General features: G+C 35.7%; 1 protein-coding gene across 1 annotated transcript in view; it reads left to right on the top strand.

Moving 5' to 3' along the window:
* The first annotated feature begins 2562 nt into the window (after positions 1 to 2562).
* Positions 2563 to 14114, top strand: part of LOC106077688 (uncharacterized) — a 55913-nt gene continuing 44361 nt past the window's right edge. The window contains exons 1-6 of the mRNA XM_056031018.1: positions 2563 to 2692; positions 4787 to 4947; positions 6394 to 6571; positions 7463 to 7689; positions 12038 to 12146; positions 13211 to 13405. Coding sequence (XP_055886993.1) covers positions 2597 to 2692; positions 4787 to 4947; positions 6394 to 6571; positions 7463 to 7689; positions 12038 to 12146; positions 13211 to 13405 — 966 coding nt within the window. The 5' untranslated portion in view covers positions 2563 to 2596. The remainder of the gene's footprint in view (positions 2693 to 4786; positions 4948 to 6393; positions 6572 to 7462; positions 7690 to 12037; positions 12147 to 13210; positions 13406 to 14114) is intronic.

Here is a 14114-nt window from a genome sequence, read left to right as displayed (position 1 = left end):
TAATTAATGCGGCCCGCCGACACCTACAGAAATCAGGTGTGCACTCAGTATATATATATATATAAATGTTAATATTAAAAATAATATCTAAATAAATTATTGAAACTGTCTCGTTTTTAAAAGTTTCAAGTAAACGAAGATTATGCTTATTGGCTATACTGTCCTATACATCAATACACTTAATCCAGGACACAATCTCTGAGTGTTTCTTTTCTTTTCTTTATTTTTTTTTATATAAAAAAATCCCAACCGTAAACTCTAAACAAGAAAGTTTGCACAAAGCTGCACAAAATGTCAATGATAGAGTATCTACATTTAGAAAATAACCAAACAGAAGAGAGCAGGAGGTGTTAACCGCAGGTAGTTCCTAGTTATGAACAAAGTATTCCAATGTATCCGCTGGATTAGCATGGGCAAAAAAAATTAGAAGAACATAAAATCTCAAGGAAGACATTGTTATCTTACTTGGAGGACATTGACTGTGAATTTGTTACCAGTATCTCTAATGAAGAGTGGAAAACAGATTTCATGCATTTTGTAACTTCATGTGTATTTTTTTTTTTTTTGCTATTGGCTGTATGCATATGAAATATAAATGCATGTTAAATCTTTTCAAACAAGGCTTTCCCATTTCTACAAGCAAGCAAAAGAAAATAGTTTTTGTCATTTTCCTTTGCTGAAAGGTGAAACTATTTGTAGTGAAATAATTAAAAGTACAACACTTATTAAGAGTCCTTATTTGTGCCATTTATAAAAGCAAATTTTAAGACGTCAAAAACTAGTTTTCAATACCATCAGCCCACCATTTAACGCAGAAGCAGATTCAGCTCCAGAGGACCTAACTCCAAGCAAAGAGAAGCTTCAGTCAGTACTTCCACGGGAGTTTTATGAGTGCCAGAAGCTGTATTTCCACACTTTAAAAAACTTTGCTGCTGTTCACACTATTTGGGTACACATACATCCGTTCTTCTTCTTCGTTCTCATTTTACATGTCGGAGGGTCCAGATCAGTAATCCTATATCTGAGATGAACCGCGCAATGGTTTCCAGATCAGGCAGTTCTCAGAATAGTCTTTGGAGGGTTTCGGGGCCAGAGTCTTGTTCGGGTCTCTTGAAGGACATGGTCAGCATTCTCTGGTGATGCTCAACAAGGGCAGGTTTCGCTGGTCCCGACATTTAACTTCCAAAACATATATTGTCTCATTCAGTGAGCAGAAACAAAAACAAGTGTAATCAGTGGTCAATGTTGACTGACTGTAATTTGACAGCAGTCACAAGGGTAACAACTAGTAAGCTAGTTTCACAGTTCCAAAACGATATGCACGAGTGTAAAAAGTAAACTACTGCCCATCAAGTACAACTGTCTATTTGTGCGGATACTGTGATATAAAAAGTAAACTACTGCCCATCAAGTACAACTGTCTATTTGTACGGATACTGTGATATAAAAAGACAAAAGCAATTTTCTAAAAAGTCGTAAAACGTTTTCAACGTGGAGTGTGAGAAAAAAAAAAAAAGAAAGAAATGCGAATATAATACAGTGTAAATATGAATTAAAAGACATTCTACACAGTTAGCGAGCGTATCTTTCTAAGATATAGCCTACATGTGTGTGTATGTGCGGCCCACCATCCCCAATTTTTTAAAATGCGGCCCTTGAAACAAAAAGGTTGCCCACCCCTGCTCTAGCGCTCTCGTTAGGTTGACTTTGACTTTATACTTCAATAAACATATAGATGGAAGTCATCAGTCAAAATTGAGAAAAGACTAAATGTGGCGCAACAAAAATGGCTGAGACCGATTTTGGGAGTCAGTTACACAGATCGAGTCTCAAACAAGGAAATCCTATGCCGAACTGGGAGTCGAACACTTAGTGAGGTTGTGACTGAGCGTCGCATGAGGTTTGCGGGACATGTTCTACGACAAAATGAATTACGCACACCAAGAGTTGCGATAACAAGGAAACCAAAACGAGGAAAGCGCAACCAGGGACGTCCTCGTATAACTTGGCGACACACCTTCATGGAGGACCTCAGAACAGTGGACACCAGGTGGGAGGAGGCTTCAGACATTGCCAATGACAGATCTTTATGGAGACAGCTTGCCGCCCAATGCGCCGAACGGTGCGGGAGGACCTAAGTATAAGTAAGTAAACATATAGCCAGCTATTTATGAATTCGAGTTGTTGTTGTTTTTTGCAATACTATCTTCAAAAGTAGAGCGCATTGACATGCTATGAGTTTCAGTTTATGAATCTAATTTTGAAATATTGTCAGTATAATACAAAAATTGTTTTGTTTTGACCTTAAGATAATAATAGAGCTTGTCTTGAGTGCGAAGATTAATGAGGAATGCAGTATTTCCCGTGGCTACGCAGTCCGAGCTGCGACCTACATACTTTGCCACATCTAGAGCAGACATAACCTAACATATTATAGATCTAGGCCTATCTACTTGAAAATTGCGTTGTTTCAGCTTATGTGCGCGGACAAACTATTTTTAGACATAAACTCTACACGAATCAATGAACTCGTGTCACTCTACTACTGATGTCATTGTTGACATTAGGCCCATTTCCTGTTCCACTCACACTAAACATGTCTCACATTCTCTTGATACTTGGTTCTATTTCTTTACATATCGGCTTACTTTTGTTTTCTTTGCAGCCTGCAGTCTGTATTGCGAGATCATTGGTAAATTAATAAACCCAACATTTAAAGTAGAATCTGTCAGATCTAAATTAGATCGATTGTAGATTATAGACTGTTAGACTTTCCGTAATCTGAGTCTCAGTCTGTCTAGACCAGATCTAGATTTAAATAGTAAATGTAGATGAAGATCCAGACTCATGATCTGTTATAGGTTTATTTAATTTCATTAATGCATAGAGCTGGTCTTGCTTTAAATTTTAATACAACATATATACTTTGTTTGGTAATAAATCTAATCTTATTAATTACAGACGTTACTTCACAGGAGAAGATAATTACGTCCCACGCGTATCCAGTTAAAGTCCTGTGCCAACCTAGTCATTGATGTATTGTGTAGACTATTTGTAGAGACTTAACTCGTTTTTTACTGGCTGATTCAGGCTACCTTTTCCATGCTGAAATGGCTATAGTGAAGAAGGAGCATTTGCACAAATTTATCTCAGCATATTGAATAAGAAATGCACCTTTATCTTTGTGTTTTTCTGAATATTTTATTAAGTTTTGTATTATGGTTCAGTGTTTATGTATTATTTCTACTTTACTTTTTATTCGTCGGTCCTGAAGTGTCTCTAAATTTAATGATTTCACTAATGGGGTCCCAAACAAAGGACGCATAACCTATTCTAATATTCGCCTAACCAAGGTTAAATTTAGTCTTTTGCTCTTGTTTGATATGTACAAATGTCTTTAAAGTAATCCTAATGCTTTGTTTTATTTTAAAATATTTTATTTAATTTAGGAATTCTATGATCATATTTCATTTATTATAACCCCTTGTTTGTAGTCTGTAGTAGGTCTCTGTGTAACTGGCTTACATTAATAAGAAAGTAGTTGTTATTTATTTATTTATTTGTTACGTAGTTTTTTTAAGAGCAGTTTCCATTCATCCATCCCAGTGGCGCTACAACCCTTGGAGGGCTCTGGCCTGCTTCAACACATCCCTCCATTCAGATCTCTCCTGAGCCTTCGTCTCAACGCCCTAACCCCAAGCTGTTGCAGATCTGCCTCCACATCATCAATCCATCGCTTTCGGGGTCTGCCTTTGGGTCGCCTGCCTTTTGGGTTCTGCCTGTATACAATTTTTGCTCCTCTGACATTCTTTCAAGGTGATAGAGTAGTTTCTGTTTCGACAAATATTTAGATCTTGACCTACTTGCATTGTGATCAGTGACAAATCCAATCTTGATCTACTTGCATTGTGATCAGTGACAAATCCAATCTTGATCTACTTGCATTGTGATCAGTGACAAATCCAATCTTGATCTACTTGCATTGTGATCAGTGACAAATCCAATCTTGATCTACTTGCATTGTGATCAGTGACAAATCCAATCTTGATCTACTTGAATTGTGATCAGCGACAAATCCAATCGAGATAAAAGTGCAAGGACGCTGAAATAAATATGTGTAGATTTTGTAGGTCTGTGCACCACGCCAAAACGGTATCGCCAAAACTGCTGCATATGGAAGATGTTTCTATCTCAACTCGCACGTAGGCTATCTATTGGCCTATGGCTCTTACAAAATGATGACTATATGGTCTCATACGGAGTGAATATTGTATTAAATATGTTCTTGTTGAATTAACCCTGATTTTTTTATTGCTGAATTACCACAGATTTTTTTTTATGAAATCCCAGATTTCTTTCTTGCTGAGTTACCCCTGATTATTTCTTATGAATTAACCCAGATTGTACAAACCATACATTAACAAACTCTTTTTTGGCTTAGAACTCTCTTATTTCCCATCTAACCCTAACATAGTATACTTACTACGTTCCCCACATTAATACTCTTCATGAAAAGCCATCTTGGAACTACTTGACTTTTTACAAAGTTTATATTAACTCTGATAAAAAGTCTGTACACGTTATTCCACACTGTCTTTCGCCTAGTACTGTGCTTTGCAAGAGAGTTAACAATGCCATCACATTCTTCTTATTACTAGGCTTTTGGCCCAATAAACCTGTCGGCCATAGCGCTATAAAGCCATGTCTGAAATGGACCTGTATGGTCGTATGGTTAATGACAACTTATGTCCTGATAGATTATTCCTTTACTTATTTTATTTTGTAGACTTGGGAGAAACTAGAGTCAGAAATATTCAATCTAGAGAATCTTCAAGCGTCTAAAGCTTCCATACAGAAAAATGATGTGATCAACGCCTTGGTCAACGATTATAATGCCATTAGCTCTAATTTTTTCGACAAAGTTAACCCAAAAGTTTTGAAAGAATGGTAAGTGAACGCGTCTCTAATCATAATACAATGGATCTTCGATACAGGCCAATAAGATCTTCGATACAGGCCTAGGCCTATAAGAAAACTTTTAAGAAAAAAGCTCAGAGGAAAAGAGAATTTAAACAAGAAAAACATTTTTAAAAAATACTTTTTTAAAAACACAAAGCTTATATTAAGTCTAGTTATGTCAATTAGCTGGGATCAGTCATGTATTTAAATTTGTAATAGATCTAAACTAACAACAATAAATCTGAGAGATTACAAATATTTTTACCATTTGTTTTAATTGTTTATTTAGCGCAATTTCACGCTTTTAGCTTTCTCAATACGCTATGATCCTGTCACTTTTCTGGACCAGTTGGAAAAGGCATTAAGAAGGGGGTATCTTAGTGATTGCTGTGTAAATACATTTATATAAAAAAGGTGAATGACCTGAATTCTAAAGCCTCTTCTAGCCAATACACTAACCCCTCTGCCAGCGAATCACATATAAAAATAGGTTTTTAATTATCTATTGTTAGCTTCAATCTTTAAAGCGTCATCCTACAAACTTGTACCTCCACATCAGTCAAGTACAATTTATCCCATGTTCGAGATACCAAACAAAATAATTAATTACCAATAGTTAATTAACTAATTGTTTTTTTTTTTTTTTTTTTTTTTAATTGATTCTTGCCAGTTTAAAGAAATAATTGCCTCCCTCTTAAAATTCTCCCGTCATTTTTTTTTTATGGTGACTATATTTAAGTATATTTTTGTTGAACAGGTGAAGGAGAAGATAGACAGGTATTAGGGACATAGTGTACCATTAATACGCCCTTAGCTCAAGAACAAGTGACTGTTTATTTCCTAAGCTCAAGAACAAGTGACTGTTTATTTCCTAAGCTCAAGAACAAGTGACTGTTTATTTCCTAAGCTCAAGAACAAGTGACTGTTTATTTCCTAAGCTCAAGAACAAGTGACTGTTTATTTCCTAAGCTCAAGAACAAGTGACTGTTTATTTCCTAAGCTCAAGAACAAGTGACTGTTTATTTCCTAAGCTCAAGAACAAGTGACTGTTTATTTCCTAAGCTCCTAATTAGTAGGCCCATTAGATGGCGTCAGGGCAGGAGGACTCTTTACACCCAAAGAATGAAAACTTGAGTATAGATAGGTCAGTGTGGTATGGATCCTTGTAATCTTTGTAAAAGTCAAGTGTACCCAACGACAGAATTAGCAGTTTTCAAAGTTTGTTTCTTCTCCTGTGCACATTTTGTATAAACTGTTCACTGGCTACTCGCGCAGCGTTTCCAACCATTTTAAGTAGTATCTCTCCCCCCCCCCTTTTTTTTTCCCTCAAATCTCTCTGTGGATTTAATGTTGTCCACATATAAAGCCTTGGGTTAAAAAGCTAGATTGTGTTTCTTCTAAAGAGTTGATTGAGTTGGTTATGTTTTGTTTCAGTGGCAATGAACTGGCTAAAGTTGCCATTGCTCATGGACTGCACGTGTTCTGCTATTACGTGCGGAACCTGTTCAAAGACGAAGATCTCTCTAGCTGGGATTATTTCAAGTTTAGAGACAATCCTATAGCTTTACTTTGCTTTGATTCGGAAACTTTCTACATACTGAATACCCAGTCAGTAAGTCTGTGTATGCTGGTCATGTGGTTGTCTGCTGTGGTTTGTCGATGTATACACACTGTTGTGAGCGCCTGACATAGGCTTTACAAGTTTATGGACAAACAAGACTTGAAGCAACAAGGAATTGAAGAGATCACACAAATTTAATGAGATAATTCACAGTAAACTGAGCTAACCAATCATAAGCTGAAGAACGAATAAGAAGACTGCATCGTACTAGAGGTTCTAAAACTCTCAGGTCTCTAACAACAATAACTACTCCACTCTAACAAATAGACCCCGGTGTTTCTCAAACCTTTCAACTAAACGAGAAGAATTTAGTTCTTTTGTAGCTAGCTAAAAGGGTACCTTGGGGAGCGCTGTAGTGGGGTCCGAGAGGACTTTTAGAATGTATTGAAAAACAAGCGAAAATATATTTTAAAAATCCTTTAAAAAAACAATAAAGCTTACATAAGGAAAAGAACTCCGCGCGTACAACTATATCTCTCAATAATCTAGACGTTATTTCCCTTATTCGATATCAAACGAAATATTTAAGTACCAATAATTTGGCCTAATTTGTTAATATTATAATTGATTCATGTTTTATTAGGTAGCCTACAATAAATAGCCTAATTGTTTAAAGTTTCAACTTGATCCGAGGATGGGTGTGGGAGAAATAATGTGTACAATGTTTTTACCAGACACACCGACAGACAGACAGACAGAGTAAGTTGATATAAACTATGTAAAAAAAAATGAAATGTCTTTTGGCGAGTTGACGTCGTTAAAAATTAATATAAAATTAATCTTTACATTAATCCTGACTGTAATTATACTCATTAATGCCAAAATGTCACATTGGGGTTAAACACATTTTAAAGTTAATGATTCTTATTCTTTTTCCAAAAGTTTTACGAAGCAGACATTTTCTTCAAGAAGAACATGACAGAAGTCATTGGCACACGAACTATGAATGCCGTGGAGCACCCGGGTCAGATCGTTGACTACTTTGATGATCTATTACCCAAAGACCCATCCACGGACTTAATTCAATCGGAAGTGAATCTGGCTATCATAAAGATCATGGCTGATTATTGGAAGAGGATTGGTATCAACGACGTGAAACAAATGGAACGGTAGGGGACCAAGTCTTTCAGCTGAAACACTCTGTAAATGCACGTTGAGAGACGTGGTGTTGATAGAGTGTGCCTATAGAGGGACTGGTCACTATTACTGTGTCGCCAATGCGTGGAATGCTGGGTTCGTGCTTCCTGCAGTACTCTCGACACGTGACAAACATAGATACCAAAATTGACTTAACTCTTTCTCTCCGTAATTATTTTTCTCGTCCCAATAGTATTATTCGTTTTGTTCATTTGTATTTCACTCTCCTGTTATGATAAAACTTTAGTAACTTTTTTTGTTTGTCCTCAGAAAATGTTCTATTTGGTATTGAATTATAGGAGAATACATGCTCTTTGTACACAACACAAATTAAAGTTTATTAATTCAAAAATCAATTTAGTTTAATAGGAGTTAAATCAACGCTGGCGTCGTCAATTAGAAGAGAAGGAGTAGTCCGTTTCAGCAGAAAAATATAAAGTTTATTTGACAACAATAATAATAATACTGCACTCCTTGTTAGTTACACAAGTCAAGAACGATCCTATCCGCATAACAGCGGTATCAAATATATCCAATACGTTAAACTCTCCAGAGTAGATTACAAATCACGTCCGCATCTCAGCAGGTAACACTGTACAGAATAATACAGATTAACTACTAGAAATACATGTCTCAAAAAGACCACTGGCATCAACTGCCCAAAAGATACTTCTTAACTCAAGAGGTACAACTCGACTAAAACGCTACTACTAAAAATCATATTTGACTGCCTCGTCCAGAGGATAACACTTGACTGACTTGACTGAACTCAAAGTCAACTTTATTCATTATACTTCCTGTTTTCTACATCAGGAATTCCACGTGTCTTTTAACCTCTTAACATGACGTGGACATTAAATCAGGCAATGTGTCAACTGAGACTGTGACACACTCTGACTAAGGAATAATTGAATAATACTTAATATGAAATAGTTGTGTAATACTTCATCCAAGTACAGTGACTAGAGAATAGTTGTGTAATACTTAATCATAAGTATAGTGACAAGAGAATAGTTGTGTAATACTTCATCCAAAGTACAGTGAATAGAGAATAGTTGTGTAAAACTTAATCATAAGTACAGTGACTACAGAATAGTTGTGTAATACTTCATCCAAAGTACAGTGACTAGAGAATAGTTGTGTAATACTTCATCCAAAGTACAGTGACTACAGAATAGTTGTGTAATACTTCATCCAAAGTACAGTGACTAGAGAATAGTTGTGTAATACTTCATCCAAAGTACAGTGACTAGAGAATAGTTGTGTAATACTTCATCCAAAGTACAGTAACTAGAGAATAGTTGTGTAATACTTCATCCAAAGTACAGTGACTAGAGAATAGTTGTGTAATACTTCATCCAAAGTACAGTGACTACAGAATAGTTGTGTAATACTTCATCCAAAGTACAGTGACTAGAGAATAGTTGTGTAATACTTCATCCAAAGTACAGTGACTACAGAATAGTTGTGTAATACTTCATCCAAAGTACAGTGACTAGAGAATAGTTGTGTAATACTTCATCTAAAGTACAGTGACTACAGAATAGTTGTGTAATACTTCATCCAAAGTACAGTGACTACAGAATAGTTGTGTAATACTTCATCATAAGTACAGTGACTAAAGAATAGTTGTGTAATACTTCATCCAAAGTACAGTGACTAGAGAATAGTTGTGTAATACTTCATCCAAAGTACAATGACTACAGAATAGTTGTGTAATACTTCATCCAAAGTACAGTGACTAGAGAATAGTTGTGTAATACTTCATCCAAAGTACAGTGACTAGAGAATAGTTGTGTAATACTTCATCCAAAGTACAGTGACTACAGTATAGTTGTGTAATACTTCATCATAAGTATAGTGACTAGAGAATAGTTGTGTAATACTTCATCCAAAGTACAGTGACTAGAGAATAGTTGTGTAATACTTCATCCAAAGTACAGTGACTAGAGAATAGTTGTGTAATACTTCATCATAAGTACAGTGACTAGAGAATAGTTGTGTAATACTTCATCCAAAGTACAGTGACTAGAGAATAGTTGTGTAATACTTCATCATAAGTACAGTGACTAGAGAATAGTTGTGTAATACTTCATCCAAAGTACAGTGACTAGAGAATAGTTGTGTAATGCTTCATCATAAGTATAGTGACTAGAGAATAGTTGTGTAATACTTCATCATAAGTATAGTGACTAGAGAATAGTTGTGTAATACTTCATCCAAAGTACAGTGACTAGAGAATAGTTGTGTAATACTTCATCATAAGTATAGTGACTAGAGAATAGTTGTGTAATACTTCATCCAAAGTACAGTGACTAGAGAATAGTTGTGTAATACTTCATCATAAGTACAGTGACTAGAGAATAGTTGTGTAATACTTCATCCAAAGTACAGTGACTAGAGAATAGTTGTGTAATGCTTCATCATAAGTATAGTGACTAGAGAATAGTTGTGTAATACTTCATCATAAGTATAGTGACTAGAGAATAGTTGTGTAATACTTCATCCAAAGTACAGTGACTAGAGAATAGTTGTGTAATACTTCATCATAAGTATAGTGACTAGAGAATAGTTGTGTAATACTTCATCCAAAGTACAGTGACTAGAGAATAGTTGTGTAATACTTCATCCAAAGTACAGTGACTAGAGAATAGTTCTGTAATACTTCATCCAAAGTACAGTGACTACAGAATAGTTGTGTAATACCTCATCCAAAGTACAGTGACTAGAGAATAGTTGTGTAATACTTCATCCAAAGTACAGTGACTAGAGAATAGTTATGTAATACTTCATCCAAAGTACAGTGACTACAGAATAGTTGTGTAATACTTCATTCAAAGTACAGTGACTAGAGAATAGTTGTGTAATACTTCATCCAAAGTACAGTGACTACAGAATAGTTGTGTAATACTTCATCCAAAGTACACTGACTACAGAATAGTTGTGTAATACTTCATCATAAGTATAGTGACTAGAGAATAGTTGTGTAATACTTCATCCAAAGTACAGTGACTAGAGAATAGTTGTGTAATACTTCATCCAAAGTACAGTGACTACAGAATAGTTGTGTAATACTTCATCCAAAGTACAGTGACTAGAGAATAGTTGTGTAATACTTCATCCAAAGTACAGTGACTAGAGAATAGTTGTGTAATACTTCATCCAAAGTACAGTGACTAGAGAAAAGTTGTGTAATACTTCATCCAAAGTACAGTGACTAGAGAATAGTTGTGTAATACTTCATCATAAGTACAGTGACTAGAGAATAGTTGTGTAATACTTCATCCAAAGTACAGTGACTAGAGAATAGTTGTGTAATACTTCATCATAAGTACAGTGACTAGAGAATAGTTGTGTAATACTTCATCCAAAGTACAGTGACTAGAGAATAGTTGTGTAATGCTTCATCATAAGTATAGTGACTAGAGAATAGTTGTGTAATACTTCATCATAAGTATAGTGACTAGAGAATAGTTGTGTAATACTTCATCCAAAGTACAGTGACTAGAGAATAGTTGTGTAATACATCATCCAAAGTACAGTGACTACAGAATAGTTGTGTAATACTTCATCCAAAGTACAGTGACTAGAGAATAGTTGTGTAATACTTCATCCAAAGTACAGTGACTAGAGAATAGTTGTGTAATACTTCATCATAAGTATAGTGACTAGAGAATAGTTGTGTAATACTTCATCCAAAGTACAGTGACTAGAGAATAGTTGTGTAATACTTCATCCAAAGTACAGTGACTAGAGAATAGTTGTGTAATACTTCATCCAAAGTACAGTGACTACAGAATAGTTGTGTAATACCTCATCCAAAGTACAGTGACTAGAGAATAGTTGTGTAATACTTCATCCAAAGTACAGTGACTAGAGAATAGTTATGTAATACTTCATCCAAAGTACAGTGACTACAGAATAGTTGTGTAATACTTCATTCAAAGTACAGTGACTAGAGAATAGTTGTGTAATACTTCATCTAAAGTACAGTGACTACAGAATAGTTGTGTAATACTTCATCCAAAGTACAGTGACTACAGAATAGTTGTGTAATACTTCATCCAAAGTACACTGACTACAGAATAGTTGTGTAATACTTCATCCAAAGTACAGTGACTACAGAATAGTTGTGTAATACTTCATCATAAGTATAGTGACTAGAAAAATAATACGTAGTCAAAAGTACAGTGACTATAGAACAAAGGAATAAAATCAAAGAAAATCAGAAGGAAATGTCTTATGATCCATATGCTATAAAGTCATTCAACTCAGCTTTTGTTTTTGATGATCTTTTTGGTGGTTTTTTTTTCCTTCCAGTATTCGCCCCTACTATCAGCTCGATCCATTTTTAATCATTTTGATACCAGACAGAATTGTGATGAATGGGTTATTCTACACGAATGAAGTCATTATGATGAACACTTTAGTGAGTACATTAACTTACTGTGTTTACATGTGTGTGAGACACTGAGGTGAGTACATTAACTTACTGTGTTTACATGTGCGTGAGACACTTTGGTGAGTACATTAACTTACTGTGTTTACATGTGTGTGAGACACTTTGGTAAGTACATTAACTTACTGTGTTTACATGTGTGTGAGACACTTTGGTAAGTACATTACTGTGTTTACATGTGTGTGAGACACTTTGGTGAGTACATTAACTTACTGTGCTTACATGTGTGTGAGACACTTTGGTAAGTACATTAACTTACTGTGTTTACATGTGCGTGAGACACTTTGGTGAGTACATTAACTTACTGTGTTTACATGTGCGTGAGACACTTTGGTAAGTACATTAACTTACTGTGTTTACATGTGTGTGAGACTCTTTGGTGAGTACTTTAACTTACTGTGTTTACATGTGTGTGAGACACTTTGGTAAGTACATTAACTTACTGTGTTTACATGTGCGTGAGACACTGAGGTGAGTACATTAACTTACTGTGCTTACATGTGCGTGAGACACTGAGGTGAGTACATTAACTTACTGTGCTTACATGTGCGTGAGACACTGAGGTGAGTACATTAACTTACTGTGCTTACATGTGCGTGAGACACTGAGGTGGATTAGTAAAGAAAAACCTAAAGTTCCCGTTTCAGAACTTGCGATCTATGGAGCAGGTGATATAAAGGTCATCTGTTTCAGTGGCCCACGGTTAACGAGCAGGTTGTCATGAGGCCAGCACAACAACCAACCGCGTTTACTTTTTCCCAACTAAAGTCAGGTACACATTAGAGCTGGGTGGACTCAGAGGTCCCAAAGATTCCGAAGTTAAAAATCCCAGTCTTTATCAGGATTTGAACCCGGGACCCCCAGTTCGGAAGCCAAACGCTTTACCGCTCAGCCCCCGCCTCTCTCCTACTGAGTAGTGAGTACATGAGCTTGCTAGGTTTACATTTTATTTCTACTTTATCATAAGGGTCGACTACTGAGTAGTGAGTACATGAGCTTGCTAGGTTTACATTTTATTTCTACTTTATCATAAGGGTCGACTACTGCTAGAAAAGGTCATCTCCGTCAGCGCAAGTTTTAACAGAGCCAAGGATATTGGTACATCGACTATTCGCTTTGTTGGCCAGCTGGCCATTGGTTGGGACCCAGACGTCTTGTATGGAATAAATCCAGGAGTTCTGAAAGAAAATATTCATCTCTTGAGGAAATACCAATTTGACAAAATACAGGTCAGTTACTAAATAGACGAGGTAGGCCTACATGTACACATATTCAATTGACAAAACACGGGTGATATAATCAATGGAAAGATACAGGGAATATATGGTCCTGGTAAATTGACAAGATACAGAGCATTTAGGAAAATAAGGACCTTGTAAATTGACAAGATACATCAAAATAGTAAATTGAATTCATGGGAAGCCTCTGTGTCAACAACTCAATTATCAAGCCATGGCCAGTAGTTAGATCTTACCATGGTAACGTTTCATCTCACTGACTACTATATTATATCTTGCAAGGAGCTTCTCTTTAGGCCAGGCTGACCTGTGCTACACAGAGTCTGTCTATTGTAGAATATTTTGTGCTTTGAACATCCACTTGTTACACTCTGTGTTAATATTTATATTTTTAACTGGTACTAGTACTTTACGTTATTGTACACTGTCCAATGTATTATTTGTTCAGCTGTATATTAAGTTATTAGCTCATGGCTCATGGTCTTTTTAAAATTAACTTTGAAGTGTTTATATTTTAGTGACCAACAATCAAATCAAAATTTGAATATATTCCAATTAGTAAAGGTAAATTAAATTTAATCCTTTAGACAGATTTTAGAGATACATTTCGGTAACTTATTTTAATGGTGAGGTAAATTAAGATTCGTGGTCATGTCCTATCTCTCCCGTCGGCTGATTTATTGAACGCCATTCAACACGA

This window comes from Biomphalaria glabrata, chromosome 5 (assembly GCF_947242115.1).
Source record: "Biomphalaria glabrata chromosome 5, xgBioGlab47.1, whole genome shotgun sequence".
In the NCBI taxonomy this organism is placed as follows: Eukaryota; Metazoa; Mollusca; class Gastropoda; family Planorbidae; genus Biomphalaria; species Biomphalaria glabrata.
This window is presented reverse-complemented; position numbering and strand designations above follow the sequence as displayed.